At 35.6% G+C, this 9,861-nt stretch overlaps 1 protein-coding gene across 4 annotated transcripts in view; it reads left to right on the top strand.

The window, feature by feature from the left end:
• The first annotated feature begins 840 nt into the window (after positions 1 to 840).
• The window catches only part of cerk (ceramide kinase), a 154,409-nt gene continuing 145,388 nt past the window's right edge, over positions 841 to 9,861 (top strand). For 2 of the 4 annotated variants that reach the window (XM_061914476.1, XM_061914475.1), the window contains exon 1: positions 841 to 1,139. In XM_061914476.1, coding sequence (XP_061770460.1) covers positions 983 to 1,139 — 157 coding nt within the window. In that variant the 5' untranslated portion in view covers positions 841 to 982. The remainder of the gene's footprint in view (positions 1,140 to 9,861) is intronic. The other 2 variants (XM_061914477.1, XM_061914474.1) reach the window with 2 other exon arrangements.

The following is a 9,861-nucleotide window of genomic DNA, read 5'->3' as shown; positions in this document are numbered from 1 at the left end:
TAATGGGGGTTTAAATGGAGAAAAAATAGAGAAATATTACAATAAGAATAAAAAATAAAAAGCAACAATGGGAATAAAAAAATATAACAGTAAAATAAGAATATAACAAGACAAAATAGGCAGTATTGACCATGTTATGAAAACGTAACTGCATGCCTTTGGTAAGTGCCGGAGTGAGAAGAGGGTTTAAAATAATGATTGCATGCTTACTTTTACCGCATGCCTTTGGTAAGCGCAGGAGTGAGAAGAGGTTTTAAATTAATTAGCGCCCCGGCGGAAATTCAAGGAAATACGGTACTAAGACTTTTCCAATTTTGTATAACATTTTCAGCTGTGTTATTACTACATTACATCTTTTTGCCCTTTTTTCTTATATTTTTCCTATTCTAACAAAACGTAAGTTGCGGGCTGCAAATGGCCCCCCGGACCGCACTTTAGACACAGCTGATCTACAGTAAGGGTTTGTATTCATGTATTGAGCTAGAACATGGTGGAAGCTCCTGCTTTGTGTCATGAAGGGAGTTTACGCATACAATTGAGGCTGTGAAAAGGAAAGAACACCCACTCTGCCTCATTTCCTGGTCCGATGTGGCTCTGCAAACTTTTGGGAAAATGCCAATAAAGTATTTTTATGCCTGCCTTATAAATAAGTGATAATATTGTTGTTCAACAAGCTGATCCTGTGCATGGGTTATAAACTTTTTACCCCCCTTGCTCAGGAGTGACTCATCCACCTCACACATAATCTTTGTTTTGAATTGTCTCTCCGGGACAACACACACACACACACACACACACACACACACACACACACACACACACACACACACACACACACACACACACACACACACACACACACACACACACACACACACACACACACACACACACACACACACACACACACACACAGAGCACTCATTCTGTCATTGTAGCTGCTAAAAAAGTTGACGCCAGAGCACCCAATGAGAGCTAAACAATGGATAATCAATATCACAGATGTATTTTGTCCTCAGAACTTTTCCACAAATACAGAGGAGTACACGTGAGTCTTTATAACGACATTTTGACATGGAAGGACGTTTGGACGATCACCAATAATAGAAGTTATGGCATCGGCAGCAAGCCCCAACCAGGTAGGTGGAGGTGCATTGTAATGGTTGCTTCCTTCTTTACACTATAATAGGAAGTATTGAAGAACTAATCAATTAAATATTTAAAAGTTTATTTCTTTTATAGATTTTTTACTTCTTGGATTGTCATTATAATTTTTGATATTTTCTGTTTATACAATTTTCCGAAATTATTGCAAGTTTGTTTTAATTTTGTATATATTTTTTTTACTTAATTTTTTGTGTTTTTTGTTTTATTATTATTAATACTATTTATTATTATTAATTTATAGTCATAAATTAGTGCTGCTATTTGGGCGGTATAGCTCGGTTGGTAGAGTGGCCGTGCCAACAACTTGAGAGTTGCAGGTTCGATTCCCGCATCCGCCATCCTAGTCACTGCCGTTGTGTCCTTGGGCAAGACACTTTACTCACCTGCTCCCAGTGCCACCCACACTGGTTTAAATGTAACTTAGATATTGGGTTTCACTATGTAAAGCGCTTTGAGTCACTAGAGAAAAGCGCTATATAAATATAATTCACTTCACTTCATTTTAAATAAAAACATTTAAGACAATCCGAGAATCTGACGGGTCATCTCTCGTTTCTCTATCGGCATTTCACTCTAAACTTCAGTAAACAAATTTAAAAGAAGTATTTATTTGAAAATAAATTATTATTGTTATTATTATTGTTATTAATTTTGTATTATCGTTATTATTTTAATCACTTTTTTGGGGTAAAATTATATGTGGCAATTTTTTTTTTTCAGATTTTTGAAAAGGTGTACTATATATACATAAATATACATAAATAAAATGTTACTATAAATTGTAATCACATATTAATCAGTAAAATAATATGTCAGTTGAATTTTCTACAATTATTGCAATCATTTTACTTTATTTGTATTACATTTTAACTGGTATTTGATTTAAAATGTTTTTTTTTTTCAATTTATGTTTTTTTTATTAATATTATTCATTCATTCATTCATTTTCTACCGCTTATTCCCTTTTGGGGTCGCGGGGGGCGCTGGCGCCTATCTCAGCTACAATCGGGCGGAAGGCGGGGTACACCCTGGACAAGTCGCCCCTCATCGCAGGGCCAACACAGATAGACAGACAACATTCACACTCACATTCACACACTAGGGCCAATTTTAGTGTTGCCAATCAACCTATCATTAATATTATTTGTATTATAATTATCATTATCATAAATTGTGATAACATTTTTCATCTGCAAAATAATCTGTGGCAATGTAATTTCTTACTATTATTACAACTATTTTACTTTATATTTCAATATTCTTTTTTCAACTGCTATTTAAAAAAATATGTTATTATTATTGTTAGTTTTTATTATTATTATTAATGTTATAAATTGTAACCACAATTATAATCGGTGTAATATTCTGTTTTGCAGTTAAATGTCCTACAATTATTCTAAATATTTTTACCTTGGAATGGGTATTTCAAAACTGGTAATAATTTAAAATATATTATTATTTTTACAAAACTGTAAGGACATTTTTAATTTATAAAAAAAAAAGTGGTAATCTACTACAATTATTGTAGTTATTAATTAATTATTAACCCTAACCCTAACCCTAACCCGATTGGTACCGGGCCGCAGAAGAATTTTTTATTTATTTTTATTTAAAAAATATATATATATATTATTTTTTTTTTTTTTAATTATTAAATCAACATAAAAAACACAACATACACTTACAATTAGTGCACCAACCACAAAAACCTCCCTTTTTCATGACAAAAACATCCCTTTTTCATGCCGAAAAAAAGAAAAAAAAAAGATTCCCCCCACCCCCCTGGGCCGCAGGACAAATTATTAAGCGTTGACCGGTCCACGGATACAAAAAGGTTGGGGACCACTGCTCTAGATCACTGTTTTTTTCAACCACTAGTGTGCCGTACAATACAGTCTGGTGTGCCGTGGGAGATTGTCATTTCACCTATTTGGGTTAAAAATATTTTTTGCAAACCAATAATTATAATTCGCAAATTATGTGCCATTGTTGAGTGTTAGTGCTGTCTTGAGGTCGCAGAGTAACCGTGTAATACTCTTCCATATCAGTAGTTAGTAGCAGGTATCTAATTACTTTGTAGACGTCGGGAACATGGTTTGTCATGATCACAGTATGAAGACGACAGCGGAGGGCAGTGTGCAGGTAAAAAGGTATCTAATGCTTAAACCAAAAATAAACAAAACGTGATCATCCCTTAAAAAAAGGCATTGAAGCTTAGGGAAGTCTATGCGGAACTAAACTACAACTGAACTGGCTACAAAGTAAAGAAAAACAGAATGCTGGACGACAGCAAAGACTTGCAGTGAGTGGAGCAGAGATGGCGTCCACAAAGTGCATGCGAACATGAAATGACAATCAACAATGCCCACACAAAGAAGGATAGCAACAACGGAAATAGTTGCTAAAACAAAGCAGGTGCAGGTAATGTCGCTCAAGGGAAGACATGAAACTGCTACAGGAAAATACCAACTAAAAAGGAAAAAACACCAAAATTGGAGCATAAGACAAGAACGAAAACACTACACCAAAAAACTCTAAATACAGTACTTTGAGACAAGTACAGTGTTGCAAGCTTGGTTATGGTTTAAATTCTTATTCAACAATTGTGACAATGACTTTTTGCTGTCAATATCGAGTTCAATTTTTTAATGATTTCTGCTGGTGGTTTGCCTTTGGATTTTTTCAATGAAAAAAAATGTGCCTTGGCTCAAAAACGGTTGAAAAACCCTGCTCTAGATCAGTGGTTCTCAAAGGGGGGTACGCGTACCCCTGGGGGTACTTGGAGGTATGCCAAGGGGTACGTGAGACTTTTTTTTAAATATTCTAAAGATAGCAACAATTCAAAAATCCTTTCTAAATATATTTATTGAATAATACTTCAACAAAATATGAATGTAAGTTCATAAACTGTGAAAAGAAATGCAACAATGCAATATTCAGTGTTGACAGCTAGATTTTTTGTGGACATGTTCCATAAATATTGATGTTAAAGATTTATTTTTTTGTGAAGAAATGAAGTTGATGAATCCGGATGGATCTCTATTACAATCCCCAAAGAGGGCACTTTAAGTTGATGATTACTTCTATGTGTAGAAATCCTTATTTATAATCATCATTTATTTTTACTCCTTTCATGAAAATGCATATATACAAGCCACGTACAATTGACACTTTCATTGTATTTTTGTTTTTTTTTATACATTTCCATTAACAGAAAGGAGCAGATGGAAGAATAATATTGTTATATTTATCTGCCCCCTTTTTAACACAAATTACAGAATTTTAGATGACTTTATAACTGCTCCCTCCAACAACACCCAAACTCCAACATACTTTTCCATTTTCCTTTAAGCATTTTCACAATGACACGTCCAATCAAAATCAAAATTCCGTTTGACATAATTCCAGTTTTCTCTTTTTATAACTCTTTTTAAATTCTTACAGTTTTTTAAGTCTTTGTTTAGATAATTCCATGCTTTCACACCAACAACAGACAAGCACATTTGTCTCAAATTTGTTCGCACGCTTGGATGTTTAAAATCATACGGCCTTCCGCGGTTTCTCATCTTCAGATGTGAACGCAAATAATTTTAGTATGTCCTTCGGAAGAATTTTATTTCTCGCTTTGAACATCATTAATAGAGTATTCAATTCCACGATGTCTTTTAGTTTTAGTAATAATTGAACCAATTGTTTATTTTTCAACAAGTTTTTAGGTATTTTTAATATCTTTTTTCCAAATAGTTCAAGAAAGACCACTACAAAAGAGCAATATTTTGCACTGTTATACAATTTAATAAATCAGAAACTGATGACATAGTGCTGTATTTTACTTATTTATTTATTTTTTTCAACCAAAAATGCTTTGCTCTGATTAGGGGGTACTTGAATTCAAAAAAAATGTTCACGGGGTACATCACTGAAAAAAGGTTGAGAACCACTGCTGTAGATCACTAAGATCTTCTGAGACCAATCTGTTAGCGGTTCCCAGAGTAAACTCAAATCAAGGAAGAGCATCATTCAGTCACTAAGCAACAAATAGCTGGAATAAACTTTCTGAATTGATTGATTGATACTTTTATTAGTAGATTGCACAGTTCAGTACATATTCCGTACAATTGACCACTAAATGGTAACACCCGAATAAGTTTTTCAACCTGTTTAAGTCAGGGTCCACGTTAATCAATTCTTGGTAGAGGAATCAATCAATGTTTATTTATATAGCCCCAAATCAAAAATGTCTCAAAGGAGTGCACAAATCATTACGACTACAACATCCTCGGAAGAACCCACTAAAAGGGCAAGGAAAACTCACACCCAGTGGGCAGGGAGAATTCACATCCAGACTATGAGAAACCTTGGAGAGGACCTCAGATGTGGGCAACCCCCCCCCCCTCTAGGGGACCGAAAGCAATGGATGTCGAGCGGGTCTAACATGATACTGTGAAAGTTCAATCCATAGTGGCTCCAACACAGCCGCGAGAGTTCAGTTCAAGCGGATCCAAGACAGCAGCGAGAGTCCCGTCCACAGGAAACCATCTCAAGCGGAGGCGGATCAGCAGCGTAGAGATGTCCCCAACCGATACACAGGCGAGTGGTCCATCCTGGGTCTCGATTCTGGACAGCCAGTACTTCATCCATGGTCATCGGAACGGACCCCCTCCACAAGGGAGGGGGGGACATAGGAGAAAGAAAAGAAGCGGCAGATCAACTGGTCTAAAAAGGAGGTCTATTTAAAGGCTAGAGTATACAGATGAGTTTCAAGGTGAGACTTAAATGCTTCTACTGAGGTGGCATCTCGGAGGGCATTCCAGAGTACTGGAGCCCGAACGGAAAACGCTCTATAGCCCGCAGACTTTTTTTTGGGCTCTAGGAATCACTAATAAGCCGGAGTCTTTTGAACGCAGATTTCTTGCCGGGACATATGGTACAATACAATCGGCAAGATAGGCTGGAGCTAGATGAAGATGTCAGACTTTCCCCAACTTTGACTACTTTTAAAACTAGACTGAAAACTTTAATGTTCACCTTAGCTTTCAGCTAAATCTTTTAATCTTTTAACTTTTAACGTCGGCACTGTTTTTATGTTTATGGTCTGCATTTTAAATTTTGCTTTTATTTTCTTTCATTTCACTTTGTCTGTCTGTGAAGCACTTTGAGTCTGCCTTGTGTATGAAAAGTGTTATACAAATAAAATTGCCTTGCCTTGCCTATGCCCCCGTCTGTTTCACCAGCACTGGAAATGTGGTCCCCTTCCATCAATGCAGACATCTGTATTAACTCCGGAGGGGCTAATGTTTGTTCAACTAGACGAGATGTTCCCCGACTTCCAATTATTATTGTGCCGTATCGAGTGGAGCGATTACAGCTGCCACTGCACACTTTAGCTGGAACCTATGGCCATTGACCTTCTTCAAAGTGCTATCAAGCGCCCTATAATAACCTGCCATAAAAACACTTCCTTTTATCGAGCCAATGTTCGACTTGAACACATCAGAACGCCTCTTAGTGATCATTAAAACCATGTCGCTCTAATCTCCTGAAGGCATCAAAACTTCCCAGTGACATGTTTAAGATGCATGCTGGTGTTCCGGGATGTAATCCTGCTCAATGTGCAAATGAGGAAATTGGAGGGATTTGAATATATCAGTGGAAAGGTAATGGCGAGGAGACCGGATCCAAGTTGAGCCACAATTACCCACAATACCATGCATCAGGTCCACCTTGGAACAGCTTTGAAAGTCTATCTACACGGTCTAGCTCCAGCCTATCTTGCCGATTGTATTGTACCGTATGTCCCGGCAAGAAATCTGCGTTCAAAAGACTCCGGCTTATTAGTGATTCCTAGGGCCCAGAAAAAGTCTGCGGGCTATAGAGCGTTTTCCGTTCGGGCTCCAGTACTCTGGAATGCCCTCCCGGTAACAGTTCGAGATGCTACCTCAGTAGAAGCATTTAAGTCTCACCTTAAAACTCATCTGTATACTCTAGCCTTTAAATAGACCTCCTTTTTAGACCAGTTGATCTGCCGCTTCTTTTCTTTCTCCTATGTCCCCCCCTCCGATCACCATGGATGAAGTACTGGCTGTCCAGAGTCGAGACCCAGGATGGACCGCTCGTCGGGACCCAGGATGGACCGCTCGCCTGTATCGGTTGGGGACGTCTCTACGCTGCTGATCCGCCTCCGCTTGAGATGGTTTCCTGTGGACGGGACTCTTGCTGCGGTCTTGGATCCGCTTGAACTGAACTCTCGCGGCTGTGTTGGAGCCACTATGGATTGAACTTTCACAGTATCATGTTAGACCCGCTCGACATCCATTGCTTTCGGTCCCCTAGAGAGGGGGGGTTGCCCACATCTGAGGTCCTCTCCAAGGTTTCTCATAGTCAGCATTGTCACTGGCGTCCCACTGGATGTGAATTCTCCCTGCCCACTGGGTGTGAGTTTTCCTTGACCTTTTGTGGGTTCTTCCGAGGATGTTGTAGTCGTAATGATTTGTGCAGTCCTTTGAGACATTTGTGATTTGGGGCTATATAAATAAACATTGATTGATTGATTGATTGATCTTACTTGAAACATCAAACTGATGTCCAAGTGAGTGGAAATGCCAAAAGGAATCTCTATGAGCAGCAAACTTCACTCGTGTCTTGTCACGTGGATTTGCTCAGGAGAAGAGCATCTATCAGTCACAAGGAAGAGAAGGTATCCTGAGTTTGGAACACACACACACACACACACACACACACACACACACAAGCACACACACACACGCGGCCAACAAAATCCAATCATTACAGTGCAAGTCTCCAGTCAATGTCCACATAATGCTGCCAATCCCTCCTTGGATATACAATGCAAGCTCCCACCTTAAGGGGAGATCTTTGAATAAGTCATGGCGTATGCTTTCGCCCCACTCGCCTTCAAATGCTCAGTGTAAAAAAGGATCTGCAGCAGCCCCCCGCCCCCCTCCCCACCCACGCCCGTAAGCCTCGCAGAGCTCTCGGTTGGCCCACAGGAAGGTGTCTGGATATTGGCTTTTCGGTTAAAGGTAAAGCTGGAAACAGATCCTATGCATTACACTCCTGGAATCACTTACAGCTTATACGGTAAATACAGGAGAAATGGGAACTGTTTTGCATACTATTGGTATATGTTTTAAGAAAAAGAAAAACATAATGAAAAAACCCAAAAACATGTATTTCAAGAAAATATTTTCAATAATTATAGGGAATAAAATCTGCTACTATCCATCCATCCATCCATTTCTACCACTTGTCCCGTTCGGGGTCGCTATATTCTTAAAAAAAGAAGAAAGCATGTTTAGCATGTTTCATCGATTCATCCAGCAGTTTTAAAGTAAATGAAATATATTTTAGAAATCAATTGAATCAAAGGATTAATGAATAAACAAATATAGAAATAAATGTTGTAATAATTGTAAAACTAATTGTATTACTGATCATGGAAACTAAATATATATATAAGTAAATTTAATATATATGTAATATAATATAATAATATATAATATAATAAATTAATAAATAATTAAATATATTTAAAACAAGAATTATGAAAAAACCCCGATCAAAATACATATTGTAGGTAATAAAATCCACTACTATAGAAACTGAAATAAATTAAAAAAAAAAAAAAAAAAGATGGAATGCATGTATACCATGTTTTATCGATTCATCCAGCAGTTTTATAGTAAATGAAATATATTTTAGAAATCAATTGAATCAAAGGATTAATGAATAAACAAATATAGAAATAAATGTTGTAATAATTGTAAAACTAATTGTATTACTGATCATGGAAACTAAATATATATATTAGTACATTTAATATATATATATATAATATAATAATATATAATATAATAAATAAATAAAGAATTAAAAATATTTAAAACAAGAATTATGAAAAAATCCCGATCAAAATACATATTGTAGGTAATAAAATCCACTACTATAGAAACTGTAATAAAAAAATAAAAAAATAAAAAAAAAGATGGAATGCATGTATACCATGTTTTATCGATTCATCCAGCAGTTTTGAATTAAATGAAATATCTATCCATCCATTTTCTACCGCTTATTCCCTTTCGGGGTCGCGGGGGGCGCTGGCGCCTATATTTTAGAAAAATCAATTGAATCAAAGGATTAATGAATAAATAAATAATGAAATAAATGTTGTAATAATTGTAAAACTAATTGTATTACTGATCATGGAAACTAAATATATAGAAGTACATTTAATATATATATAATATAATATAATAATATATAATATAATAAATTAATAAATAATTAAATATATTTAAAACAAGAATTATGAAAAAAAACCCGATCAAAATACATATTGTAGGTAATAAAATCCACTACTATAGAAACTGTAATAAATATAAAAAAAAAAAAAAAAAAAGATGGAATGCATGTATACCATGTTTTATCGATTCATCCAGCAGTTTTATAGTAAATGAAATATATTTTAGAAATCAATTGAATCAAAGGATTAATGAATAAACAAATATAGAAATAAATGTTGTAATAATTGTAAAACTAATTGTATTACTGATCATGGAAACTAAATATATATAAGTATATTTAATATATATATAATATAATAATATATAATAAATGAATAAATAATTAAATATATTTAAAACAAGAATTATGAAAAAAAAGATCAAAATACAT

This window comes from Nerophis ophidion, linkage group LG10 (genome assembly GCF_033978795.1).
Source record: "Nerophis ophidion isolate RoL-2023_Sa linkage group LG10, RoL_Noph_v1.0, whole genome shotgun sequence".
In the NCBI taxonomy this organism is placed as follows: Eukaryota; Metazoa; Chordata; class Actinopteri; order Syngnathiformes; family Syngnathidae; genus Nerophis; species Nerophis ophidion.
The sequence above is the reverse complement of the archived record's forward strand: the minus strand, read 5'-3'. Positions and strand labels throughout refer to the sequence as shown.